The sequence below is a fragment of the Chlamydotis macqueenii genome, chromosome 11, assembly GCF_036417535.1.
Source record: "Chlamydotis macqueenii isolate bChlMac1 chromosome 11, bChlMac1.mat, whole genome shotgun sequence".
Lineage (NCBI taxonomy): Eukaryota > Metazoa > Chordata > Aves > Otidiformes > Otididae > Chlamydotis > Chlamydotis macqueenii.
The window spans coordinates 12,714,071-12,740,358 of NC_141566.1; the positions used below are offsets into that span (position 1 = coordinate 12,714,071).

The 26,288-nt window shown below is 57.3% G+C and overlaps 3 protein-coding genes and 1 long non-coding RNA gene across 4 annotated transcripts; all 4 read left to right on the forward strand.

Moving 5' to 3' along the window:
• Nucleotides 1-801: 801 nt before the first annotated feature.
• Nucleotides 802-5,468, forward strand: SNX12 (sorting nexin 12). The gene is made up of 4 exons (XM_086756109.1): nucleotides 802-978; nucleotides 2,736-2,831; nucleotides 3,043-3,167; nucleotides 3,674-5,468. The coding sequence occupies exons 1-4, from the start codon at nucleotides 814-816 to the stop codon at nucleotides 3,774-3,776; spliced, it is 489 nt and encodes a 162-aa protein (XP_086612235.1). The 5' UTR covers nucleotides 802-813; the 3' UTR covers nucleotides 3,777-5,468.
• Nucleotides 5,469-5,638: 170 nt separating this feature from the next.
• On the forward strand, nucleotides 5,639-13,502 carry LOC147599399 (uncharacterized). Its single transcript, XM_086756688.1, has 5 exons — nucleotides 5,639-5,898; nucleotides 5,944-6,416; nucleotides 7,308-7,409; nucleotides 8,111-8,211; nucleotides 12,929-13,502. The coding sequence occupies exons 1-5, from the start codon at nucleotides 5,639-5,641 to the stop codon at nucleotides 13,181-13,183; spliced, it is 1,191 nt and encodes a 396-aa protein (XP_086612814.1). The 3' UTR covers nucleotides 13,184-13,502.
• Nucleotides 8,259-9,778, forward strand: LOC147599400 (uncharacterized). The gene is made up of 2 exons (XR_015259657.1): nucleotides 8,259-9,404; nucleotides 9,584-9,778. It is a non-coding gene; the product is annotated as an uncharacterized LOC147599400 (long non-coding RNA).
• A 3,583-nt stretch (nucleotides 13,503-17,085) lies between the features above and the next one.
• Nucleotides 17,086-24,789, forward strand: SLC7A3 (solute carrier family 7 member 3). The gene is made up of 12 exons (XM_086756537.1): nucleotides 17,086-17,355; nucleotides 19,231-19,639; nucleotides 19,817-19,975; nucleotides 20,056-20,236; nucleotides 20,338-20,450; nucleotides 21,411-21,633; nucleotides 21,793-21,932; nucleotides 22,012-22,114; nucleotides 22,412-22,623; nucleotides 23,280-23,446; nucleotides 23,724-23,832; nucleotides 23,939-24,789. The coding sequence occupies exons 2-12, from the start codon at nucleotides 19,270-19,272 to the stop codon at nucleotides 24,070-24,072; spliced, it is 1,911 nt and encodes a 636-aa protein (XP_086612663.1). The 5' UTR covers nucleotides 17,086-17,355; nucleotides 19,231-19,269; the 3' UTR covers nucleotides 24,073-24,789.
• Nucleotides 24,790-26,288: the final 1,499 nt, after the last annotated feature.

Here is a 26,288-nt window from a genome sequence, read left to right on the forward strand (position 1 = left end):
GTGCTAGAGGGGCGGGGACAGGGCGGTGCCCCAAGGAGGGAGCGTGGGAGGCGGTGCGCCCTCGCGACTACAGCTCCCAGCGGGCACCGCGGCGGCCACGCTCACATAACCCGCCCCGCCGGTCTGTGGGCTCGGTGGCTCTGTGCAGGCGGGGGGCCGTGCCGGGAGCTCTAAGGAGGGAACAGCTCCTCTGCCCCCATGAGAGCGCGCTGGCGCGCTCTGGGGTGTGCGGGGCCGGGAGTGCCGCTTCCTCACGCTGTCCCGTCACGGACGGGAGCCCGTTTCCGGGACACGCCCCAGCGCAAGGCGTCCCGGTCCCGCTCTGCTTGTTAGAAGTGCGGCAACCAGGTTCCGGGGCTCCGACATTCCCCGCGCCATACAGCGCCCGGGGCTGGCCCCGCCCAGGACGCTGTATGGCTCAGTTCCTCTGTACGTTTCTCGGCCCTACGCCTCGGTTCCCAGTCCAGGCGCCCAGCGCAGCCAACTCAGCCTCCGCCTCTGCAATGCCATGTGGGGCCTCGGCTGAAGTAGCCCAGGCAGCGCGGGAGAGCCTCGAGAGTGAGCCTGGCGTGCAGGTTCCGGGGCGTGCCGTGATATGCCCCGCGCCCTGAATAGCCATCCCACTTATGCAGGCGACGGCCGGGCGGTGGCTCTGGCATGCCCGGATGGGACGGTGGCGGAGGGGCCCTGAACCCTGGATATCCTCCCGGTTATTCAGGAGCCGGACGAGCGACGTCGCGTCGTACGCGGGCGGGGCGGGCTGGGCTGCGGCAGCGGGCGGGCCGGGCCGGGCGGGGCGGTGGCGGCAACACCATGTCGGAGGCGGCGGTGGCGGACACCCGGCGCCTGAATGCCAAGCCGCAGGACCTGACGGACGCGTACGGGCCGCCCAGCAACTTCCTCGAGATCGACATCTTCAACCCGCAGACCGTGGGCATGGGCCGCGCCAGATACACCAGCTACGAGCTCCGGATGCGGGTGCGGCCCCGCGGGGCCTGCGGGCCCGGGGCGGACGGAGGCTGGGGGGCAGGCCTCGGGGCGTGCCGCGAAGCCCTGTGTGGGCTCGGGCGGGGCTGGACCTCCCGGTGGCCGGAGGTACGGCCCGGGGAGGGCAGCAGCACTCGGTGCGCCGGGGCGGGGCAGTCTCGCTGCTCTGTGTGCAGACCCCCGCCCCGTGCAGCCCCGGCGTAGCTCTGGAGGCACGGGGTAGGCAGGCAGAGGCTGTGCTGGTTTGCGGTGGTGGGGGGCTGAGAAGATGAGCCCCAGCCCTGCCAGGCCAGCAGTGCTGGGCTGGGGCTGGTCGTCTGCCTGCAACTCTCCGGCGGGCCAGGGCTCAAGGTCAGAGTGGGTTTGGGCCAGAGGCAGCTGGTGGGTTTGCCTCCCCAGGTTTTCCTGGGGCCCTTCGGCATGCGGTGAGGGCTGGTATGTACAAGGACAAGGAGGGTGCTGCCTCAGCAGGCTCCTGCTCCTGTCCATTCTGGACACTTGGGTGCCCTTGGGTGGTTGCTGAGCAGGGCATGACTGCATGCAGCTGGTTATCTTCAGCAGGGGAGGAAAGCTGTCTAGCAGTATCTTGGGACCTGATCACAATGCAGTCTAGCTACGCCTTCTGAGTCAGCTTGATCACTTTACAAAAAGCCTGTGATCCAGGAGTGTGTGTAGCAGGCTGAGCACTTCCTGCAGGGTTCTCTTCACTGGGCCTTAGCCAAGTCAAACTGAGGACCTCTTCACAGCTCTGCATCTGATAGTAGAAGGGAGTAAAATTGAGCTTCCCCTGAAAAAAAGCTACCTTTAGCATATGTTATGGTGCTGGCATTGACTTCTGTTCATAGTGTGATTTAACTGCTAAGTCTCCACTGCCTTTTGGAAGAACTGAGTGTTTGCTTTTTTTTCTGTTCTGATGCTTGGTTGGTTTCCATGAGCTTGCTGAAGGGTGTCTCTTAGTTCCCCTGAAACTAGCTCTTGCGGAGATGCTTTGAAAGCAGCTGGTTTTATTTTTGCAGACTTCTTAAGAATGTAGTTAAACATGTTGCAGCAATACTTGTGTTCGTCTGGTTGCTGCTTGTCAGAAGGTTTTGCTACCTCAGTTCCTTGAAAATTTCAGGCTGCATTGGTAGGGTAAAGGTGAAGTTACGGTAGCTGGCAATCTTTAGACTCTAGTGGCAGGGTAGAAGGGTGGGAAATTGCTACGTGTTCCTCCAATGACACAAGTCAGATATGAACCAGCAGCTCACCTGTTAGGGTAGGTGTTCTGTTCTGAGAGGAGATTGTAGCATGATGCCTGGCCTTGAACAGTTGCTGGGACAAGATTTCCTCGCTTAGTTCTTCCATGGAAATGCCAGTGATGGATCAGAGGTTCTTTTGCTCTGCAGGCTCCTATGAAGCTCTCTTGTAGATCATTTCAAAACACAGTGAACTCAGCGGCGGGGCAAATTTGCCTTCTCTGTGTTGTGAGCCCTGGTTCCAACGTGTGACCCTGGGAGGGGTTGTGTTTCTGAAACAGTCACTTGATGGGGAGGGAATGGCTGGCTCTGAGTAGCCTGGCAAGTGCTTGCTTGATTCTGAAGTCCTTCGGTGGTTGCGCTCTGTCCTTAATAAAGAAGCTGGGTGTTGTTGTGATACCTCCTTCTCAGGGGGCTTAGTTTTCAAAATGCAGCTTCAGGTTTCAATTACATGTTGAAATATTATCCGGCTTCCAAAGCAACCTGCAAATTAACTAGTTCTCTTCATTACAGACCAACCTCCCAATCTTCAAATTGAAGGAATCATGCGTGAGGAGACGATACAGTGACTTTGAGTGGCTGAAGAATGAGCTGGAACGAGACAGTAAGGTGAGGCCTGGCTCAGATCTGCCTATTTCTGAAATCAGGACATATGGGAACAGTTGTAGTGATAATCTTGACCTGCCCAGAAGAGAGGCTGTGGTGGTGTGCAGCTGTTGGGGCTTGATCTCTATCCACGTAATGGGGTTGGAGATTAGTGTCAAATGGCAAAGGCTGCCTGCCTGCAGGGGGTTCTGCTGATAGGGTTCTGTACTTCCAGATTGTAGTGCCACCGCTGCCTGGAAAAGCTTTGAAACGACAGCTTCCCTTCCGAGGAGATGAAGGCATCTTTGAAGAGTCCTTCATTGAGGAGCGGAGACAGGGACTAGAACAGTTTATTAACAAGTAAGCTTGATGTCCTGGGTTTGCTGTGTGCTGCCTTCCCAGCTACTGCCAGTAGAAGAGGGCTGTGGATTGACTGGGAAGGAATCTTGATCTGCCGCACGCAGGTGCTGTGCTAAAGGATGGTGCCTGTAGCTGGGTAATGAAACCACGGTTCTGAAGCAAGTCCTGCCTTGAGTGTGGGTTGTGCTCAGCACTCTATTCTGAGAGTGAAGCAAATATTAGCAGAATAGCTGTGCTACAGAGAATCACTGACAGGGTAGCGTTGGTTCAGGATGCTCGTGCCCTGCTGCAGGGGACAGTGTGGGAGGGGACACCCTGTGTTCACGCACCTCTTGCTGTCCCTGCCGCATGCCAGTCCAGTGACCTTGGCCTGAGCCCGGTGCAAGTGTGCTTGGAGCTAGCTGCTCATTAATGAGGAGGTCTGCCTTACACACTCCCTTCAGAGAGCGGAGGTGTGGAGGTCACGGTGATGCCTGTGCTAACCTCCACATCTGATTTTCTTCCAGAATTGCTGGACACCCACTGGCACAGAACGAGCGCTGCTTACATATGTTCCTGCAAGAGGAGACTATTGATAGGAATTACGTCCCAGGGAAGGTGCGCCAGTAGGAGCACCTGGCACTGTCTTCCTCCATTCCACCCTCCCTCCTGCAAAAATGACATTTATTTTTACACTAAATTTGTCTTCTCTGAACCAGCTTTTCCTCTCTTGAACCTCCCAGTGCAGTATTTTCCTCTTTTGTAACTGGCAGCAGTTTGTTCTACTTGGCTGTGGTCTTGGCCTAAAGGTATGAAGATTTGTGCAAGTGAGCATGTTGTCCCACACCTAGGGGCCCATGTCGATAGGTGTGGAGCAGGAACTTGCTCATGGCATTATGGTGTAGGAGCTGCCTCTCTCCCTGTACAGGAAGGTATGAGATGACCTTCACTCCCCTCTCCATGCAGCCCCAAGCATCTCTGCAGGAGACTCTGAAGAATAGCAGTTGTCATGTTGGTCAGTGGTCGCATCAGGTATCAGAGTTTTAGTAAGGCGTACAGTGAGTAGGTGCCTGGATGTGTTGGTCTCTCGTCCACCCTATTCACCCTGCATGAAATCCCCATTCTTCACTGGAAGTGCTGAGACCCAAGATCTACTCTAACCCTGCTCTCAGCCTCCTGCGTTTGGTGTATTCCTGTTAATCCCACTCCTTTCTAACGTGCTGCTGGCAGCTTGAGGGGTTTCCATGATGTGTGCTCTCATGATGCTCTGCATGGGCAGTTTGGTGTGTGGAAGCTGGGATAGCCTGGGCTGTAGCAGTGTGCTGTGATGCTTTGGCCCAGGATTTAAAAAATGCCACAGCTGGCTTTGCTGTGGGCTGAAGTGGTGGTGTTTTGAGCAGCACACTGCTCAGCTGAGCCGTGGTGACCTTATCTTGCACCCCAGCTGCAGAGGGGAGAAGACAGGTCTGGCTGATGAGGAGCGAGAGAGCACTGGCGGGGGCTGTTGCAGTGCGCAGCTATGATGTAGTGTGCAGCTGTGATGGCTGCTGCTGGAGTCGTCCAGCAGTGGGGCCTGGGGCGAGGCCACTTCTCCAGAAGGAGGTGGCAGGAAACAGTCAGTCCTGAGTTAGATGTTTTCTTACAAAGCAGGAGAGGTAACATTGACTTTTTGTGTGTTCTCCCCTGATCTGCAGTGAGCTAGGCAGTTACTTCTGTGGAAGCAAGGACCCAAGACTGGTCAGGGAAGCATTCAGAGCTTGAGGGTGACCACGAGGCTGTGATTTGCTGCAGCAAAACATTTGGAGGTTTCTCCAACTACCACAGCTGCAATGAATGAGGTTGGGCCCTGGCTCGGGAGCTCCTCGGGTCAAAACTGGCTGGTTTATAAGCGCTTGGTTGCTTTGTGGTGGCACAGTTGAGCCCTCCTTGGAGCATAGGCCTGAGTGACTGCCCCTCTGTTCCTGCCAAGCATGTTCCCCCAGGCCTTCCCTCCCATCTCGTGAGTTTTCTGGTGAGGAACTGGTGCTGCTGGATCTGAGGTGGCTCTTGAGGAGGAGAATAAGTCGCTGAAACCAGGAAGGAGCTACTCCAGGGGCCGGCTCGGGGCTGTTGGGGCAGCGTGGAGGCCGGTTCCAGTGGAAGCAGCCGTGCCCGCAGCAGGGCTCGGCCCCGTCCCCGTCCCCCCCGCCGCTGTTGGCCCTGGCTTGGGGCGGCCCCTTCCTCCTGCCCGTCCTGCCGCGGGGCTGCCCATCCGCCCAGCTGTCTCCACCCTGTCCAGTGTAACGTCCCGCTTCCGTTCACATTAAACCACTGTGAAGCCAAGTCTCTACCTTGTCCTGGGGGCTGCGGGGCGGGGCGGGGCGGGGGAAGCACCGGGAGGGGGCACCCGGGGGGGCGCTGCGCGGGGGCAGGAGGGGTGCGGGCGGGCCTCCTTGGCGGCAGGGGGCGCTGCGCGGCGGCGCTGAGCTGGGAGTGGTTGGCGGCGAGGGGGGATGTGGCGACCGGACCAGCCACTGCCGGCGGCCGCCGGCTCGCCGGGCTGCCCTGGTCTGCTGCAGCGCGTAGGCGGCCTGAGCTCGCCGCTCTCCCCGCTCTACCTCAGCTTTTTCGAGAAGGAATGCTGCTCCATCGCCGCTCGCCTGCGCCTCGGCAGGGCCCGACGCCGCCGGGCCCGTCACCTCCACCCCGCTGCGCGCCTCGCCGCTCCTCGACGAGGAAGGCCCGGGTGGCGCTACGCCCGCCGCCCGGCCGGGTACAGGTGGCTGTGAGGCCGCCGCCGCTGGCCCGTGCCGTGGAGAGCCCCGGCGCCTCCTGCAGCCCGCTGCCGGCGCCTGCCCCAGTGCAGCGCGGCCCGGCTCGCCCGCCCGCAGGCCCTGTCCCGTAAGGCAGCATGGTACGGTGCCGGACAGCCCCCCTACGCCGGGCCGGGCCGGGCGGGCCGCCCCCGCACTCCCGCCCGGTCCCCGGGCCGCGTCAGCGGCAGGCTCCCACCGTCGCGGGCGCAGGCCTCGCTGGGTCTGGAGCTCCCCAAGGCCGGCAAGGGGCCTGGTGCCCCGGGAGCAAGGCTTCCCCAGCCCCCAGGTGAGCCAGGTCGCTGGAGGGAGCCCCGGCACAGCAACTGCTTCCCGGGGCTGCAAAACCCTCTCTCTTCCCCAGGTACCAAGCTGATGCCGGCTGCCAAGTCCAGGCTTCAGCATCCCAGCAGAGCTTTGCAGCTGGCACAACTTTCTGCCGCTCCCAAACCTACCTCCCAGGACACAGACATGGAAAGTAATTCTGCACCTGCCAGTTGCCTCACACAAAGCAGGGAAGCTTAGGGGGACTGATGCTGCAGCTAGGAAGGAGAAGGGGGAAGGCCTGGGCAGCATGGGGCAGGGACAGAGCATGGGGAGTGGGGAGTCCCTGGAAGTGGTGCAGGTGCTACCTGGGCACCTGGTGGCCCAGGAAATGCATTTGTGCCTCAAGTGCTGTATTAATTAGTACTGTCTGGCCTCCTGCCAATGTGGGCTAGCAGCCTGTTGGCTCGGAGCCCTCACCCCATGGTCTTGTGGGGTCGCGGAGGTGCTGGTGGCTGTGGGGCTGAGATGGGCAGCCTGGCTGAGCCCTGGGCTGCCTTAGGAGGGGTGCGGTGTAGCTGCTTTGGAATGGCAGCAACTGTGCTAATGTTTGTCTGCTATAGCTGCTGTCAAGGCTGCTGGGGGTTGCAGGCAGCCCTCCCGGAGGCTCTCTACAGCAATTCCTACCGTGGCTTCTCACTCCCGACTGCGACCACTGAGAAAAGTGGCTTCCCCCAAGTGCTTTTGCCTCGGTAAGGATGAATCTGGGCAGAAGCCTCAGAGGCTCTGGTGTCTTGGGAGGAGGAAGCTCCTGCCCTAAGGAGAACGTTCAGGTCTCCGCTGCAGAGTAAAGGCCGATCCAGGGGAAAAGACAGGAGGGGGCAGTGCATGCTCGGGCTGGGAGGAGGGGAAGCAAAGGTCGGAGCAGTAAGGCAAGGCAAAGTCCCTCTCGCTGGAGAGGCACCCGGCAAAGCACCTGAACAAATCTGGTGCTCTACCTGATACATAGGACAGGGAGCGGCCATGGTCAGCACATGTTGCTGCCAGGTCACTATCTAAGCAGAGCTTGATGCTTTTCCCTTTCATTTCCTGGACCCCACTTCAGGATTGACTATGCAGGAGCTGATATGCAATAGGACCCCAGAGCTGATGGAAAACAGTAAGAGCAAAGAACGGCTGGTTGCAGCAGGGACTGGCTTGGGAGCAGGTGAGTGGTATGGAGGTGTGGTCCCATGCAGGAGTGAGGAGCTGGAGCTTGCTCCCCTGTAGAGAGGAGCCTGCCTGGAGCTTTCCTGGCTCCTGAGTGCCAAAGGCCTGCTGAAAACCAAGCATCCTGTGAGTTTGACACAGTAAGGAGAGTCTACGTTTCTGCGTTGGGCTCTGGTGGGTGGCCTTGTGGCCTTGTGTGGAGGTGAGCATGGGGAAACATGGGCAGCTGCCTAGGCCACCTGGCAGCTGCTTGTGGGCAGTGCCACTCCCCAGCAGGGCCCTCGCTGAACAGGCACGCCTGGGGTGCTCCGGCCTGCTCTGCAGGCAGGTTGTGCTGCCTTCCCCAAGAACTGCAGCTGGGCAGCCTGCAGTCCCGGGCCCTGCAGAGGAAGAAGAAGCAAGGAGGCCATCCCCACTCTGCTGGAACAGCCCTGCCTTGTCCAGGGCAGCTGTCTGCCCTCCCTGTGCGAGCAGACTCCAGGCAGGAGCCCAGAGCTGCTGAGAGCTAGACCAGGAGCACTTTCTCCCAGCAACATCTGTACAGGCCAGGCCAGCAGCAGCCATTGGGCTAGAGGGGCTTGAAGACCTCTGGCTCCTTTGGGCAGGTTCTGCTGCTGGTCTGGAGCAGCTCTGTAGCCTGGTTGAAGAGGGGCTGGGGATGGCAGCTAGTATTTCTAATGGCAACACTTCTCTTCACAGGTAAAGCTGACCAGACATGGGTGTGTGTAGGGTCCTCTTTTTCCAGTGAGTTGGCCCCTGGCCTGACTCTGGGCTGTGAGAATCCAGCCCCTGCTGAGCAGGTAAGAGCCAACTGTCCTGGCACCATGTAGCACCATTCAGCCGGTGGCCAGGGCCAGATGTGCCCAGAGGTGGGAGGTGATGGGACCTGAGGCTGCCAGTTTCTGGGCTGGCACCTTAACTGTTTTAGCCTTTCCCTGGGGTTTACACAAGACCATGTGCATTTGCTACATGGCTTTACCACTCTCTAGTGCTTGGAGGATTGCAGGCTTCTGACCAGTTAATTTTTTTAAGAGGCTTTTGAAAGATATGTATCGTGTTGGCACTGGAGCTGCTCACCTCAGCAACTGAGTGATCCGTGTGGCTTGTGGTGTCACTTTTATACCTCTTGACATGTTGGACATGTCTCCAGATTGGGGTGAGCAGAGCCTGTGGAGCAGGCTCCAAGGTGTGAAGTCTCCTACTTGCAAAATATGTTTGTGCATTTGCCAGCAGTTTTAGGGATCTTTGCTATGCGGCTGTAGCCTGCCAAAGGGATCCTTGTGACACAGAGGCGCTGGTAGTTGCTCACTGACAAGCTAACAGTGGCTCCTTTGCCAGGCTGCAATGAACACACTCTGGCGGTGGTCCTGTGGGTGCTAGGCTTGGAGTGTTGATTGGGCTGCACTGCAGCAGCACCAGGGTCCTGAAGCAGGGGTGAATGTCAAAATGGGGCCCTGCTCTGACGTGCTGAGGGGGGTGAGCAGGGCTCCCCAAGCCCAAGAAGTGCTGGTGTGCGTCTGCTGCCTGCAGAGATGCTGCTCTTCCACAGGAAGGGCTGTGCTGGGGCTCAGCGGTGGGTCACTGTGTGGGGGTGACCAGCCCCTGCCTCACATCTACACCCTGCCCTTGCCAGTCCACAGGTGATCAGCTGTCCCAGGAGCTGAAGCGTTTAAATAATGAACTGGAGCAAGTGAAGGGTGAGCTTAGTATGTGAGGCTGGCCGTTTTGGAGGCTGTGGGACACCTGCAATCCAGATGAGACCCCCTGCACTTGTACCTGGAGCCCAGGGCCTGCAGTTCTATTGGGATGGGGCTGGCTATTTGTCTGAGGGTAGAGCAGGATCTCAGCTGCTGCCTCAGAGTCTAGGGGTGAGGTGTTCAAGATGGGGCTGAGCACACACTTACTTGCCTCCTGCCTGCAGCTGACAAGACTGCCCAGTGTGAAGCCTATCGTCAGACCATCTCCTCCTTGCAGGCTCAGCTCAGAGGAGCAGGTATGTTCCTTTGCTGGGGTGAGCCCTTGCCCCTGGGCAGGCTGCAGGGATGCTCCGGTGATCCTTTGCCAGTGTAACTAAGGGCTGCCAGGTGGAAGAGACACAGCTTGTGGCCTTCCCCGTGGAGCAAGTGCTGAGTGCCAGGAGCAGCAGTGCTTTGATGCTGCATTGCTCCCCAGGAATCTGTCCGGAAGGTGCTGCAGTGGAGGAGAGTAGTGACTCGAGGAGAGACTGACAGCTGGCAGATGGGGACAAGCTCGCAACAGCCACTTGTCCAGCCACCTGAGCTGCTAGGCCAGTGATATTTGTGGAGCTCTTAAATGAATTATTTTTTTAACTCCTTGTATTTAAAATAAAGGTGTCTTTTCCCAGCAGTGCTTGTTGTCTGCTGTATTAGGGCCAGTGCCCAGTGCTGCCCGCTCTTCTCCAAAGAGCTGGGCAGAAAGGGCAGGTCTGTGTCCAGCTGTGGGTCGTTCTGCTCAGGGAGAGACTTGAGGTCCACTGTGTGGAGGAGGAGCTGGGATGGTGGACAGAGGCACAGCATGGTTCTAGGGAAGCCTTTCTGGACAAACCTGGTGCTTCCAGGCGGGATGTTTGGATGTGTGGTGGTGGCAGACAGCCGTATGGGCAGGTTTCTGCCTTAAACTGACTTCACGGTGGATGTGGGTAGAGCCAGTGTTGGCTGATGGCATGTTGGGCTTCTGCAGCTATTAGCTGCTACTTGCCATTTTATTAGCTGATGGCTTGTGTCAGTGTCTGGGGGCAGGTGGTGGGGAAGGAGCGCTTGGAACTCAGTCCCTCACTGTTCCTGCGTACTAGCACTGGAAGCCCTGTCATGCTGCCTTCTCTCTGTGGTAGGTTCACACAGGCATCTTCTTGCACTGCTTCAGGTCTGGGTGAGGCCCTGGAAAGTCCTGCTGTCTGGTGCTGGCAGTGCCCCAAGGCTGGGCCAGGAAGGCTGGCCTGTTATCTTCAGCTGGCGTTCCTGGCTGCCTCAGAGTGCAGCAGACAGCCCGTACCCCTTCCTGGGGTGGTTGCTCTTGAACATGTGCAGGGGTGGCTCCACAGGGATGCTCCATCCTCTGTCTCCCACCACTGCTTAGCGCTCAGTTGCTGAGGTGAGCAGCTCCAGTGCCAGCACGATCCGAAGCAGAGTCCTCCACAGGGTGTACAGTGGGGGTACCTGTGTGTTGAAGACAACTTCTCTGTGCAGGCACTAAGGGAGCTGACTTGGAAAGATGCCTTCTAGATTTGTTCATAGAATCATAGAAACGTGAAGGTTGGAAAAGACCTCTGAGATCATCAAGTCCAACCGTCAACCCAACACCACTATGCCTACTAAACCACATCCCTAAGTGCCACATCTACACATTTTTTTAACACCTCCAGGGATGGTGACTCCACCATTTCCCTGGACAATCTGTTCCAATGCTTGACCACTCCTTCAGTAAATAAAGTTTTCCTAATACCCAATCTAAACCTACCCTGCCACAACTTAAGGCCCTTTCCTCTTGTCCTATTGCTAGTTACTTGGGGAAGAGACCAACACCCACCTCACTACAACCTCTGTTCAGGTACTTGTAGAGAGCTATAAGGTCTCCCCTCAAGCCTACTCTTCTCCAGACTAAACAATCCCAGTTCCCTCAGCTGCTCTTAATAAGACTTGTGCTCCAGACCCTTCACCAGCTTCGTTGCCCTTCTCTAGACATGCGTCAGTGACTCAGTGTCCTTCTTGTAGTGAGGGGCCCAAAACTGCGCATGGTATTCAAGGTGTGGCCTCACCAGTGCCAAGTACAGGGGCACGATCACTTCCCTACTCCCGCTGGCCACACTGTTCCTGACACAAGCCAGGATGCTGTTGGCCTTCTTGGCCACCTGGGCACACTGGTGGCTTATGTTCAGACAGCTGTCAACCAGCAACCCCAGGTCCTTTTCTGCCAGGCAGCTTTCCAGCCACTCTTCCCCAAGCCTGTAAGATTGCATGGGGTTGTTGTGACTGAAGCACAGGACCTGGCACTTGGCCTTGCTAGTCCTCATACAATTGACCTTGGCCCATTAGTCCAGCCTGTCTAGATCCCTCTGCAGAGCTTTCCTACTGTCAAGCAGATTGACACTCCCACCCAATTTGGTGTCATCTGCAAATTTACCAAGGGAGCACTTAATCCCATCATCCAGACCATTGATCATAGAATCATAGAACGGTTAGGGTTGGAAGGGACCTTCAAAGGTCATTTAGTCCAACCCCCCTGCAAGGAGCAGGAACATCCCGAACTAGATCAGGTTGCTCAGAGCCTCATCCAGCCTGGCCTTGAACGTTTCCAGGGATAAAGATATTAAAAAAGACTGACCCCAAGACTGAGCTCTGGGGAGCAGTACTTGTGACCAACTGAGTTTAACTCTTGTTCACCGCAACCTTCTGGGCTTGGTCATCCAGCCAGTTTTTTACCCATCACAGGGTACACCTGTCCAAGCCATGAGCTGCCAGCTTCTCTAGGAGAATGCTGTGGGAGACAGTGTCAAAGACTTTGCTAAAGTCCAGGTAGATAACATCCACAGCCTTCCTGTCATCCACTGGGTGGGTTGCCCGGTCATAGAAGGAGATCAGGTTGGTCAAGCAAAACCTGCCCTTCATGCACCCATGTTGGCTGGGCCTGATGCCCTAGTTGTCCTGCACATGCCTGGTGGGCACACTCGAGACAAACCGCTCCATAATCTTCCCCAGTACCCAGGTGAGGCTGATAGGCCTGTAGTTCCCCGGATCCTCCTTCCGGCCCTTCTTGTAGATGAGCGTCACACTGGCAAGCCTTCAGTCATCTGGGACCTCCCTTGTTAACCAGGACTGATGATAAATTATTATTGTTTGTAAACAGAGATTGTTGCTTATAAATACTTGTTGTTTGTAAACAAAGAGGAACTAGTGGGTGAAGTGGTGATTGGTGGCTGTCTTCATCACAGCGACCACCAACTAGTTGAGTTTCAAGTTGTTGGTGAGAGGAGAAAAACTGCCAACAAAACTTTGGCCCTGGATATAGGGAGAGCAGACTTCAGGCTGCTGAAGGAGCTAGTTAGTAAGATCCCCTGGGAATCTGCTTTTAAAAGTATTGAGGCCCATGAATGCTGGTCCCTTTTTAAGAGCCACCTCTTAAGAGTGCAGGAGCAGGCTGTTCCAAAGTGTTGGAAGTCAAGCAAGTGGAGCAGAAGACCAGCTTCATTGAGCAGGGATCTTCTAGAACTTAGGTGGAAAAGGAAAATGCATGGACATTGGAAGCAAGGACAGGTGACACAAGAGGACTACAGAGATGCTGTCTGCCACTGTAGGGAGAAAATTAGTGTGGCTAAGGCTTGGTTAGAGTTTAAGCTGGCTAGTACTGTGAAGAACAACAAAAAGGGCTTTTAAAAATACATTAATAGCAAAAGGCGAATCAGAGATAACATTGGTCCATTGCTTGGACCAGGTCAGTCACCTCACAAGTAGGGATGTAGACAAAGTGGAGACGTTTAATGCCTTCTTTGCCTCTTGTCAGGAACTGAAAGAGTTAATGTCTCAAACACTGTTGTGGCTGTGGCTCCTGTCCAGTCTGCACAGGGGAGGTGGAGGCCGAATGAGGGATGTGCAGCTCCCCAGGCCCCTGTTAACGACTTGCCAAATATGGCCAGGGGTCACACAGCGGTCCTCTGAGGAAGGGGCTTCCGACCACCCCTCACATTTAGTGCCTGCTTCGCGCCTGCGGAGAGGACTCAGAACTCTCTGGAACCAGACCATGGGGATGAGACTATAAAAGACACTGCCTGAGGGAGCCGCGGGGCAAGCCCCTCAACAGAAGACCATCACGGCCGCCTCCCCACCACCGCAGCCCTGCCACCAGAACCCAAGCGCCCGCTACCCCACTGGAGGATCCGGGCGCCCGCCCATCATCGCTGTCGCTTGATCCAAGGGTGGTGATATCTCTTTCCCTCTTTTCCTCTTTCTCTTTTCTATTTTCCTTTTCCTTCTTAGAAATATCCCGATAAGAGCCCCAGCTACCAACCCCCTTTATCCTTTCCAAGTTTCCAAAGTTAAGTCATTCCTCCAAATCTTAAATAAAATCCTAAACCGATTGTTTGGTGTCGGTTCACCTTTAGTCTGAGGGAATCACAAACCTGCTATGGTTCCAGGCCGTAACACCTCTGTTTTCAACACCAGTGATGGGCCCTGGGATCCCTGGAGCCCTGTGTTGGAAGACTGTGACGGGGCGGGGGGGGTGGGGTGATAAACTCCCAGCCGACTCTGAAACTTGTTTGAGACTTGCTGCTCCAGCTGGATGTGCCTAAATTTATGTGGTCAGGTGGGATTCATTCTGGGGTACTGAAAGAGCTGGCTGGTGTAGTTTTGAGACCTCTCTCCTTTAGTTTTCAGTAGTCCTGAGAGTCTGAAGAAGTCCCAGCTGAATGGAAGCTGGCAAATGTTGTCCCAGTTTTCAAGAAGGGTAAGAAGGAAGACTGGTAATTACAGGCCTGTCAGTCTCACTTCAGTCCCTTGTAAACTATGGAGAAGGTTATTATGGGAATTATTGAAAAACACTTGAGAGACAATACAGTCAGTGGTCATAGCCAGCAGAAGTTCACAAGGGGAAAGCCCTGCTTAACCAACTTAATTTCCTTTTATGACAAGGTCACCCATCTAGTTGACCAAGGGAAGCCAGTAGATGTGGTGGTTTTGGATTTTAAGCAAAGCTTTTGATACTGTTCCTTGTAGTATCCTTCTGTCCAGTACCCCACTAGACAAGTCTGTAATATGTTGGGTGAGTAATTGGCTGACAGGCCGGGCTCAAAGGGTTACAGTGAATGGGGTTACGTGAGGCTGGCAGCCAGCCACCAGTTGGATTCCCCAGGGCTCAGTTTTAGGGCCAGAGCTCTTTAATGTTATTGTAAATGATCCGGACACAGAAATCTAATGTACCTTAACTGAATTTGCTGACGATACTAAACTAGGAGGAGCTGGTGGTCTCCCTTGAGGGCAAAGAGGCCTTACAGAGAAAGATCTGTGTAGACTAGAGAGCCAGGCAATCACCGAGTGCAGCCAAAAGGCCCAACCATGTCCCGGGGTGCATCAAGCACAGCATAGCTAGCCGGTCATGGTATGCACTGGTGTGGCCCCATCTTGAGGTCTGTGGTGCAGTGTTGGGCGCTTCGCCATAAGAAGGACGTCAAACTCTGAGAGTGTGTCCAGAGGAGGGCCACCAAGATGGTGAAAGGGCTTGAGGGCAAGACTTAGGAGGAGTGTCTGAGGTCACCTGGTTTGTTCAGCTTGGAGAAGAGAGGGCAATCTCATTGCAGTCTACACCTCCCTTATGGGGGGCAGTGGAGGGAGAGCTGCTGATCACTCTCTGGTGACCAGCGATAGGACACAAGGAAATGGAGCTGCATCACGGGAAGTTCAGACTAGACATCAGCAAAAGGTTCTTCACTGAGACGGTAGTCAGTCAGTGGAACAGGCTCCCCGGGGAAGTGGTCACAGCACCAAGCCTGTCAGAGTTCAAGGCACACTGGACAACACTCTTAGTCGTATGGTTTAGTTTTAGGTAGTCCTGTGAGGAGCAGGGAGTTGGACTCGATAATCCTTATGGGTCCCTTCCAGCTTGAGATATTCTGTGATTCTTTGCTCCTATGCTCCAGTCGTGGAAGGTGATGAGGCTCCAAGGGCTGATTTGGATCTGCTTCTGCAGGCCTTTTGGCCACCTTTCTGGGCTGGAGCCACCTCCTACCCTCCTTGGCAATGGCTATGCACAGCCTGCCACTGTCTGCCTTCCTGCCACTCCTGTTGGGACATGTGCTTGGCTTGCTTTGTGCCTCCACCTGCTCCCTGCCCTTGGCCCATGCTGCTGGATCAGGGCCCTGAACCGAGAACAGGGAGAGCAGTAGACTGGGAGGTGAGGATGGAGCACTGGGAAGATGGATGTGGAGCTGTGTGTGAGGTCTGGGAGCTGGAGCCATGTTTGGTGCCCTGGTGCTACTCTCTTCCCAAAACTGCCTCCCAACGACTGCTGTCGCAAGAGAGTTTCTGGGAATAGGCGAGTCTTTGTGTCATCTTGGTGTCAGGGCTTTGGCCCAGCTGGGTCCCCGCCTGCTGTGGGCAGCCCGAGAAGAAGCAGGAAGTGTCAAAAGCAAGGCTGTGGGGGATTTCTCTGTCTTCATCTTGAGTTTACTTCCTTTCTGGTGGGAGCATGGGGCTGGGGAGGGGAAGAGGCATTGCTGAGTGTTGTGGTTTAGCCCTAGTCACCACACAGTTTCTCCCTCCTCCTCCTCCCCATCCCCAGCAGGAGGGGGAAGAGAAATGGGAAGAAATAAGAACTCGTGGGTTGAGACTAAGTTTACTTGAATAGCAAAGGAAAACTACAACACTAACAGAATATGAGGATACTAAAACATACAAAATTAACAATACACAATTTCTCACCACCCAATGTCTCAATGACCGATACAGCCTATCCTGAGCAGCGATCACAGAAACAAAACTGAGCAGCAAGCAAAGGAGCAAAAGGAAGCCAGCAAGGTAGAGTAAGCGATGCCAGCCAGTGAGCGATGCTCCCCACTTGGGTGACCCCCACTTATATACTGAGCATGATGTGTATGGCAAGTTTGGGTCAATTATTCTGTCTGGTTTTCTCCCAGCTTCCTGTGCCTGCATATTTGTGAGACCTGGAAAGCCGGACAGTGTCCCTGGTCTCATTAGCAACAACTCATATCATAGGTGTGTTTATCAACGTTCTTCACATGTGAAATCCAAAACACACTGGCTACTGAGAGGAAAATTAACTCCATCCCTGCTGAAACCAGGACACTGAGCCAGGGTTCATTCATCTAAAAGAGCTGAGAGTGGGCGAAGAGCCTGCAGCCTGCGTCACTGCCCGGCAGCTGCGCTCGCAGGATCCTGCTGCGTTACTGTTTCCGTTGCGTTGAAGTCATCTTGCTGAGCGGAGACTTTTTGTCTCCCCGGCCCTCGTGTGTGCACCCCCAGGGGAGGCGGGGTGGGCAGGCACCCACCGCGGAGCCTGTCGCACCCTGCCCCGTGCTCCTGCCTTCTCTGCTGCGAACGCCTTGGAAGTCTGTTGGCTCTGCATCCTCGGCAGCGGCGCTGGAACAGAGCCTTGCCTGCCATGCCGAGGAGGGGCTGGCTCACCTCCTTGGCATCGCTGCCAATTTGGACGGGCGCTCACGACACCAGGAGGCTGGATTGCATCAGGAGCGGGTTTCTGGGCTAGTCCCAGCCTGCCTGCGGGGAAAGAGTCTGCCGGCCCGGCTGCCCAACAGCTCTCCCGCGACCGGTGTTTCCCATCACCTAGAGGGGCGTGTTGCGGCGGGGCAGGGTCGGGGCAGGCTCTGCTCTCTTGGCACATCTGGGCTCGGGGAACCCCCAGTCGCCCCCTCCGAGGCGTTTCCCGGGGGGGTTGTCCGGCTGCTGCCGCCGGCCACACGATCCCTTCCCCTGGGCTCGGCGTCGCCGCCCGCAGCAGCCGCACTCCCGGGAGCCGAGCCGTGCCTGGCTCCCCGCTCTGGTGCCATTTATGACTCGAGTTTATACTTTTTTTTTTTTTTTTTTTTAAATCTGTGACCTTGGTGGGGGGGCGGCAGGGCGCGGGGAACCGGGCTGGGAGGGGATGCGCTTCCCCGCTGCGGCCGCGGGGCCGGTCCCGCCCGTGCGTCTCTTCTCCCGGGGCGGCGGGGGAGGAGGGACGGAGCGGGGGGGCCGCTCTGGGAGGCCCATTGCGATGGCTTCCGGTGCCGTGCGCTCTGGCATCTGGTGGGCTCCGCCTTTCACTGCTACTGCCGCTCCGCCTTTCAAACCCCGCGGCGGCGGCAGTGGCAGCGGCAAGTCCCAGGACGAGCGAAGCGGAGCGGAGCTGAGCTGAGCGGGACCGCCCCGGAGCCAGCCGAGCCCTACGGAGCCGCACCGAGCCCAGCCGAGCCACCGGTGAGTCGCGGCGGGAGCCGCCGCCGGCCCGAGCGGGGCCTGGCGCAACCGGTACCGTGCTTGCATCAGCCGCCGCCCGCACGTGGGGCTGGTGTGGGCGGCGGCCGGGACCTGCCACGATGCCCCGTCCCGGTCCCGCCGTCCCCGTCCGCAGCCCCGGGCTCCCCGGCGGGACGAAGCGTGGCTGGCGGCTCCTCGGGGCTGGAGATGTCCCCGCGGGGGCTGGGGGGCGAGGGTCCCGAACGGGGGCTGGCGACCCTCGGCCCCTGCCCCCAGCCGCGGCGGGCAGCAGTTGGTTCCGGCTGGCGGGAACTGTCGCCCCACACGCTGCTTCTCCCCTTCTCTGCCCACCTGTAGCTGGTTGCGCGCTCTCCATCTCGAGTGACGGCGTGGCTTTCTGCGAGACCGCTTTCAGGCTGTGGGCTGAGCTCCAAGCCCTGTGTCAGCTCTGGGAGGTGCTGGTGTGGGTCTGGGTGCTTAACGTGATCCTTCCACCGGGCACAGTGAATCCGAGCAGGGCCCGTGGGAGCTGGGAAGGGGAAGCTGTCTCACATCTTCCTGCTCAGTGCTGCTCTTGCTTTTTCCTCTGTGCTGCTCTGGAAATAAGGGCTGAGCACATTTCTGCCGCCAGCCCTGTGCTCACAGTTTGGTCAGCTCACGAAATCCATGGACAACTCAAGCGGCACAGGGGAAGGCAGCTAGAGCTGTCTGGGCAGTGGCTGGAGATCGTGCCAGTGCTGGAGCACTTGTTCCCTTGAAACCTGGCCCAGGGCTGCCCTGGGCTGGGACGGCTCCTTTGGGCCAGGGCTGCATATGACTCATGCCAGCTTAGGAGGTTTCTCCAGAAATGGCTGGTTTACTGGTTATGGGGAAGCAGCCGAGCTGATGGCTGCTGCTGTGACCCTGATAATCCCTCTCAGTGGAAAAGGATAACAAAATTATCCTCGTGTGTACTAATCCATACAGGATGGTGTCAGTGCTGCCCTCTGCACATGGCTGGTTTCGTTTCCCGAAGAAGGGAGCAGCCGGTGGGGAGAAGGCGCTGGTGGGTGGGTGGTCCGGCACTGGGCACAGGGTGCCAGCTGCGGCTGTGGGCATTCAGACCTGCTTTCCTTGCAGATCCTCTCACCCTGTGCCGACTGACTGATCCACAGGGTGCTCATCTCCCAGAGCTTTTTGGGGATGGGTGGCTGCTGTGAGCAAGGGTAGTGGGGGGTGTCACATATTTAGGGCAGTTGTAGCCTGCAGAGCATGTGGGCTGCTTGGCAAACACTGTTGGCATGCGGGGCATGTGTGCCGGTGGCCCATGCTGTGTGTCTGGCCATGCATCCCTGCTGAGGGTGTAGTGCAGATGTGGGGATGGCCACATCCCAGTGAGTCAGTCCAGCCTGCCAAATCCTCTGCTGGAGGAATGCTTTGTCTTCCTGCCATTGCTATTGTGCACACCCATGCACCAGGCCAGACAGATGTGTCAGCAGTCAAGTTTGGGCTGAGAGATCTCGAGGCTGCCAAATCAGTGAGGAGTTGCTGGGAGACATTGGGCAAGCTCTGGGATGTGCCCCAGGTGCCTGTGGTGGGGACCACATAGGGCTTGTGCAACGGACCTCTTTCCTACCGTGGACCCGCTGGATTCATCCCTGTCTCAGTCTCCTGGTGCAGGGCCTGCGCAGATAGGGTACGTGCAGCCCCATGGTGCCTTGGAGGGAGCCACCATGGTCTCTGCCCCACCAGCGTGGTGGGGGCTTGGTGCTGATGGGTCGTCTGGGAGCAGGCACAGCTCCTGTGGGCATCGCTGCCTGCCCTGCTCCCCGCAGTGTGGGTCCTGCTGCCTGCAGGATACTGAGATTCATGCTCCTACGGTCCCTTCTCTTGCAGGGGTTTTGAACAGCTGAGCATCACCCACGAGAGTACAAGATGTTTGAGGGAAAAATAACCAGCATTGCAAAGAAGCTGATCCGCCGGCGCGTGGTGAATCTGAGCTCCGAAGACACGCGTTTTGCTCGCTGCCTCTCCACGTTGGACCTCATAGCCCTAGGGGTGGGCAGCACGCTGGGGGCCGGTGTGTACGTGCTGGCCGGGGAGGTGGCCAAGGAGATTGCTGGTCCCTCCATAGTTCTCTGCTTCCTGGTGGCTGCTCTCTCATCAGTACTGGCTGGATTCTGCTATGCAGAGTTTGGGGCTCGTGTCCCCAAGACGGGTTCTGCCTACCTCTACAGCTATGTCACCGTTGGCGAGATCTGGGCTTTCACAACTGGCTGGAACCTCATCCTCTCCTACGTGATAGGTATGGGGCCAGGCAAGGTGCTGGTATGTGTGCTTGGGCTCCTTCCAGGACCAAACTGTCAGCGTGAGGGGCTTGGGAGGGCAGCATATGGTGCTGTAGGAGCAGGGTGTGGGGTAGGGGTGGCCAGTGCTGCTCTGCCCTGGGCTCGGGGTGATGCACGGATTTGCCATTGACCAGGCACAGCCAGTGTTGCTCGAGCCTGGAGCGCAGCATTTGACAACATCATTGGCAACCACATCTCCACCTTCTTCATGAACAAGACCACAGTGCACCTGCCAGGGGTGCTGGCTGAGCACCCAGACTTCTTCGCCCTGATCCTGATTGTGCTGCTGACCGGTGAGTGTGTAGGAGCGGCTCTGTGGCACTTTGGGTGGTGGCATGGGAGCCCACTGGGCTCATCCTTTCCATCCCTGCAGTGCTGCTGGCCTTTGGCGTCAGTGAATCCGCCCTTGTGAACAAAATCTTCACAGCAGTGAACCTGATGGTGCTGAGCTTCGTCATCATCTCTGGCTTTGTGAAGGGAGATACCAAGAACTGGCGGCTCTCAGAGGAAGACTACATCAACTACTCGCATGTGGACCTGCTGGATGACATCAGGTGAGGAGAGCAACCGTGCGAGGCCAGGGCCTGGCACAGGGCTGGCACTGGCTCTGCTTTCCATGCACCCCATGGCAACTGCTTTCCTTCCTCCTTTCCAGTAAAAAAGCCTTTGGCTCTGGTGGGTTTGTCCCCTTTGGACTGGAAGGGATCCTGACTGGTGCTGCCACCTGTTTCTATGCCTTCGTGGGCTTTGACTGCATCGCCACCACAGGTACCGCATTGGGTGACGGTGGTGTGGGCATTTTCTCAGCACAGCTGGCTGGGCCTCGCTGGGGAGGATGCTTCGTGGTGTGTGAAACAGCCCATCCCACTGCTCCTGGGAGGTTTCTCTGCAGCAGCTCTGGCCCCAGCTGGGCCAGCCCAAAAGGGCTCACAGCCTGCCCTGGCTCAGGAAAAGGGGCTTGCTATACCGCGCAGTGGGAGCGGGACTGCACCCTGCCTGCACAGGCAGCTCCTGGGGCAGCAGGGAGCTTGTCTGCTGCCAAGTTGAGCCTGTGAGAGCACTGGGAATTGCTAATGCCTCCTGGTTATTTCCCAGCCTGAAGCAACATTTTTCTAAATGACTGAGTTAACGCAGAAACGTTGCTCTCTGGAGTGCAGGGAGCCCTCTTAATTTCCTCTCATCCCCCAGGAATCTACTTAGTGGGTAACTGGTACAGGCTGTTCTGCCTGACCTGTGCCTGCCAGGAGGCCTGTGTCTCCCTGCCTCCAGGGGCTGCCCGGCAGCTGCCTCCTTCCCTCCTATGCCAGCCACAGAGCCCCTTGCTAGGGAGCGTGGTGCAGTGGGAGAGCACGCCTTTGCAAAGGCCGGAGGGCAGAGGGCAGAGTGGCTGTGTCACTGTGCCTACATGCATGGAGGATCTGCATTCGGCAAGCTCTGCGGGCAGCGGGAGCTCCTGGCTGGGGAAAGAGGGCTGGCACAGGCTGGCAGGCTGTGAGCCCAGCTGCTGGGCAGCCACATGCCTGGAAGCTGGGGCTGTGGCCACACATCTCTCATCTTGGCAGTGCAGTGCTGAAGCCTCTGCCAGCGCAGCAGCATGGCTGGGGACCCCTCCTCTCCAATAGTCCTTGATTGCTGCTGCCCAGCCCCATGCTGCCACGGAAAGTCCTTGCTGTGGCTCATCCTCTTGTACCGTAGAGCAGGGATGGACTCTGCCTTGTCTCCACACAGGGGAAGAAGCCAGGAACCCACAGCGCTCAATCCCCATTGGCATCATTGTGTCCCTCCTCATCTGCTTCATCGCCTATTTTGGGGTTTCTACAGCCCTGACCCTCATGGTACCCTACTTCCTCCTGAACAAGGAGAGCCCACTGCCTGAAGCTTTCAAGGCAGTGGGCTGGGAGCCTGCCCGCTATGCTGTTGCTGTCGGCTCGCTCTGTGCCCTCTCCACCAGGTAGGACTGTCTCCAATACCTGGCACAGCACGGGGACCAGCAGCATGCATCCTGGCTGGGCTGGGGATTTGCTCTGTTCAGCTGCTGTCCTGCTCCTGGCACAGAGCCAGTCCCATCCTCACCTGGGTGGTGAGTGTGGCCATCTTTTCCCCACGGCAGCTTGCTGGGCTCCATGTTCCCCATGCCCCGTGTGATCTATGCCATGGCAGAGGATGGGCTGCTCTTCAAGTTCCTCTCCAGCATCAACAGCCGCACAAAGACCCCTCTGTCAGCCACCATCACCTCGGGGTGCCTCGCGGGTAAGGCTCCTGGCTGCCACCTCACACTTGGCCCCGCGGTGGTCTGGAGTAATGCTCGTGCTGCATTTCCTCATTGCAGCCATGATGGCCTTCCTGCTTGACCTGAAGGACCTGGTGGATCTGATGTCGATCGGCACACTGCTGGCTTACTCCCTGGTGGCAGTGTGTGTGCTCATCCTCCGGTGGGTGCCTCCTCTCACGTGGCGGTGGCTGGGGTGGATGTGCTTTGTGTCAAGCTCAGGGCCATGGCTTTTTCCTGAGGGGATACAGCCCAGGGAAGCATCAAGCCTCTAAGATGGAGGCTGCTCACAAGAGCCTGCACAGTGTCTCTGAGCACATCTGTGGGGTAGCCATTGCCGTGCCACTGCCAGAGCAACATGTGGGGCTGGAGGAGTGGGAGGGGTTTGAGGGTGCTGCCCACTGTCCCCCTGGGCTGGGAAGTTCTTCAAGTTCTGCTGCAGCTTGTTCCATCTGCTCAGGTACCAGTCTGGACAGCTGAACTCCTCGAAGACCATGGAAATGCTGGAGTTGAATGGGAATGAGGAAGAGAGGGTGATCATGAACCCAAGTGTCACTGCTGCCAGTGCCCAGCAGAAAGAGACGCTGTCCCTGGCGATGCTCTTCAACCCACCCACAGACACCCCCACTGTGCTCTCAGGGCGCATTGTCTACATCTGTGTCTCGGTCATCGGTGAGTGAGTGGGAGCTGGTGGTCAATGTTCCCTTCTGCCGGGGGCCAGAGTGTTTTGGCACATCTCCGCAGAGCCAGGAAGGGACGGTGGGTGGAGGAGAGGGGCCAGGCAGCATAGGCCTGCCTGCCCTGTTGCCAGCAGCAGTGAGTGCTGCACCAGCTCTGCCCTGAGCAGGGTGCCAAGTGCAGGGCACAGCTGGGTTTGGGGTGCAGGGTTGCTGATGGAGGACGTGGGTGCTGAGCCAAGCATGTGCGAGTGGTCACAGGAGTTCCCTGTGACAAGCCTGGCCTAGGCTGGCCACCCAGTGAGAGTGGTCCCAGGCCCCCTGAAAGTGCTTGGGCTCAGCCAGAAGGGTTTGATCTGTCCATCAATAGCTTCATTGTGTAGCCAGAACGGGGCAGCTCAGCCAGGTCTGGGTAAGCATGAGAGCTGGATTCAAGCCCAGCCGAGTGCAGGCTCCCCTCGGCTTCCTGCGCTGGCAAGTTCCCCTGCCAAAGTGCTTTCCTGAAGCTGTGGGATGAGTGTTGGAGACAGCACATGTTGGACCCATACCTGACTGAGAGGAGTGGGTGCCTCAACCAAGCTGTTGGTGAGGCTCAGGGTCCCAGGTAGGTCCACATGCCATGCAGCCTCCCCACTGCCCCCTCTCTTGCAGCCATACTGATCACGGTCATCTGCATGGTCCTGACCCTCAAGGTGACTGCGCTGAAGGACGCCAGCGTGGGCTGGATTGTGGCCCTGGTGCTGCTCCTCCTGGCTCTGCTCATTCCCACCATCATCGTTTGGAGGCAGCCACAGAGCAACGCACGGTTGAACTTCAAAGTGAGTGCAGCCCCCAGCAGCTTGGTGTCTGCACTCTGACAGACCCCTGTCGGGGTTTGGGCCATTGCCCAGTGGTGAGCCCCACTGCCAGGGCTCACTGCTGGGCAGTCACCATCCAGGAAGGCCCAGGCTCTCTGAGATGCAGTCCCCAGCATGCAGGTGCTCAGGTGCTCTCTGGGCTGTGGCAGGAGTGGAATCTCTCTGTTGCCAGAAGCATTCTTGAGCCCAGCCAAGTCCCTCAAGGCACAGCTGACATGGCACCTCTTGTCCCTTGCAGGTACCTTTCCTCCCACTCCTGCCAATCTTCAGCATGTTCATTAACATCCTGCTGATGGTACAGCTGAGTGCCGGCACCTGGGTGCGGTTTGCTGTCTGGATGGCTGTGGGTAGGTGTCCTGCAGAGGGGAGTGCAGTGCCCGCAGAGTCTCCCCTGAGGGCCTGTTACACTGGCAGCCCACTGCCACACATTTCATTACGGAAACTGTCCTGCAGGTTTTATGATTTACTTCAGCTACGGGATTCGGAACAGTGTGGAAGGAAAAAATGCAGAAGAACCCTGTACCACAGTAGAAAAGCCTCTGCACCACCCTGGACTGGACCTCGGCCCCCAGGCTGCTGCTGTCTGAGGGATCAGGCACCGGCACTCCATGGACCTCTGCCAGTATTCCCGCTGGGGGACAAGATCATGATCTGCGCAGTACATCCATCCCCCCTCCCACAGGGAGCGAGTCCCAGAGTCAGGACTGTGGAGCCGGGTTGTGTGCTGCCATTTCCCCTCGCAGAGCAGAGGTCACGGAGATGAGTCTCCGGGCTGAGTGGGAGTGCTGGTGGCCCAGGGCTGGTCTGCCATCCCCCCAACCCTGTGAGGGGCAGTGACACCAGCATGGCCCTCCCTCCGTGGAAGCTGATGTCAGAAATGCTGCTTTCCCTCCCGTGGGAGGCCCCACGTGATGGTGCAGCTGTATTAGTTCCATCTGTCCATGTGGCTGTGGTTACCACCTCCTGTCCATGCTTTCCAGGTGCTGGGCGTGTATATGGCAGCCATGGCTGGAGCCATGTGACAAGGCTTGGGGCAGCTCGTTTTGGTACTGCCAGCAGTCCAGTGCTACCTGGCAGCATGGGGCTCAGCTGGCCAAAACCCTCTGTGCATCTGGGTTTTGCATCCCATGCTGAGCCCTGTGCTGTCCCAGCCATGCTGCTTGGTGTGAGCATCTAGCTTGGGTGTCCATGAAGATGTCCACAGTGTAGCCATACCAGTGTCGAACCTCACATGCCTTTGTATAACTGATGTTTTAATGTCAACTTTTATACCTGTTAAACTAAATGTTTTTCAAATGCTTGGCTCTGTTGGTCCTTCTGCATCTTGTGTTAATGCCATGTGGCCACAGACCCCCAGGCAGAACCCCATGTGCTGATGCCAGGCTGGTGCCAGCACAGAGCAGGGATTGGCCACAGCTGACTGTGCTGGGTCAGCTCCCTGCCTGAAACCCGCCGACTGGGCTACCAGCCCTGGGCTAGTGAGCCAGGAACCTGTAGATCAGTGCTCAGGCGAGCTCAACCCAGCACTGCTGGTACCTGTGGGCAGGACACTAGGCCGCCATGGCCCTGCCCTGCAGGCCTTGTGCTGCATGGGAGTGTGTCACCAGGTCCCAGGGCAGCGGCTGAAGTAAAGACCTTGGAAATAAAGAATCAGAATGGTTTGGGAGGTTTAAAGATCATCTAGTCCACCCCCCCTGCAAGGAGCAGGGACATCTTCAGCTAGATCAGGTTGCTCAGAGCCTTATCCAGTGACCTTGAGTGTTTCCAGTGATGGGGCATCCACCGCCTCTCTGGGCAACCTCTTCCAGTGTTCTACAACCCTCAGCGTAAAAAAAAAATCTAGTATCTAATTTGAATTTACCTCCCTCTATTCTGAAACCATTACCTCTTGTCCTGTCACAACAGGCCCCCATCTTTCCTGTAGGCCCCTTTGAGGTATTGGAAGACCACTATAAGGTCTCCCTGGAGCCTCCTCTTCTCCAGGCTGAACAGCCTCAGCCTGTCCTCACAGGAGAGGTGCTCCAGCCCTCTGATCATCTTTGTGGCCTCCTCAGGACCCTCTCCAACTGGTCCATGTCCTTTTTATGTTGGGGGCTCCAGAACTGGACACAGTACTCCAGGTGGGGTCTCACCAGGGCAGAGTAGAGGGGGAGAATCACCTCCCTCGACCTGCTGGCCACGCTCCTCTTGATGCAGCCCAGGATGCTGTTGGCCTTCTGGGCTGCAAGGGTGCATTGCTGGCTCATGTTGAGCTTCTCATCCACCATCACTCCAAAGTCCTTTTCCTCAGGGCTGCTTCTCAGTCCATATCTCCTGGAGGCTCCAGCAATGGCCTGCAGAGGAAGCATGGCCAGGAGCTGGGCTGCATCGATGTGAGATGATGATGATTCCCCAGATTCTGTTCTGGTCTAAATCAGTCCTAACATTATTTTACAAAATAAGCTAATTTAGGGCAGATGGCTCTTGCATGGTTTTGGCATCTTTCCCTGTTTGTCGGCAATGGAGCAGAGTCACTGCACAGTCAGTGGTGAAGGCCTTACACCACCAGCTCTTCTTGACCCCTGGCCTTGAGCTGGGAGCCCTGCCCTAGGGCTGTGCCTGGGGCTGTGGGACCTGCTCTGGTCCCGTGCTAGGCACTGGTGTCCTATCCTGGACACCCATTGGGACTGGCAGAACTCCAGACATGGAGCATCCTCCACTGGGCAGCACTTCACTTCTGCATTTCCTGGGCCCTGCTGGCACTACTATACATCTCTGCGCATCAGTTGGTGGGTGAACAATAGCCAGCCGGAGCCCCAGTGTG

What these genes read in the sequence shown, in the direction of transcription:
- SNX12 (XM_086756109.1), top strand. Translation starts at nt 814, where the DNA reads ATGTCGGAGGCGGCGGTGGCGGACACCCGGCGCCTGAATGCCAAGCCG. An exon ending in GCTACGAGCTCCGGATGCGG is followed by an intron (nt 979 to 2,735) that starts GTGCGGCCCCGC and finishes TCTTCATTACAG; the next exon opens with ACCAACCTCCCAATCTTCAA. An exon ending in CTAGAACAGTTTATTAACAA is followed by an intron (nt 3,168 to 3,673) that starts GTAAGCTTGATG and finishes ATTTTCTTCCAG; the next exon opens with AATTGCTGGACACCCACTGG.
- LOC147599399 (XM_086756688.1), top strand. Translation starts at nt 5,639, where the DNA reads ATGTGGCGACCGGACCAGCCACTGCCGGCGGCCGCCGGCTCGCCGGGC. An exon ending in TACGCCCGCCGCCCGGCCGG is followed by an intron (nt 5,899 to 5,943) that starts GTACAGGTGGCT and finishes CGTGCCGTGGAG; the next exon opens with AGCCCCGGCGCCTCCTGCAG. An exon ending in ATCCAGCCCCTGCTGAGCAG is followed by an intron (nt 8,212 to 12,928) that starts GTAAGAGCCAAC and finishes GCCTCTTGTCAG; the next exon opens with GAACTGAAAGAGTTAATGTC.
- SLC7A3 (XM_086756537.1), top strand. Translation starts at nt 19,270, where the DNA reads ATGTTTGAGGGAAAAATAACCAGCATTGCAAAGAAGCTGATCCGCCGG. An exon ending in CCTGATTGTGCTGCTGACCG is followed by an intron (nt 19,976 to 20,055) that starts GTGAGTGTGTAG and finishes CCATCCCTGCAG; the next exon opens with TGCTGCTGGCCTTTGGCGTC. An exon ending in GTGTGTGTGCTCATCCTCCG is followed by an intron (nt 22,115 to 22,411) that starts GTGGGTGCCTCC and finishes CCATCTGCTCAG; the next exon opens with GTACCAGTCTGGACAGCTGA.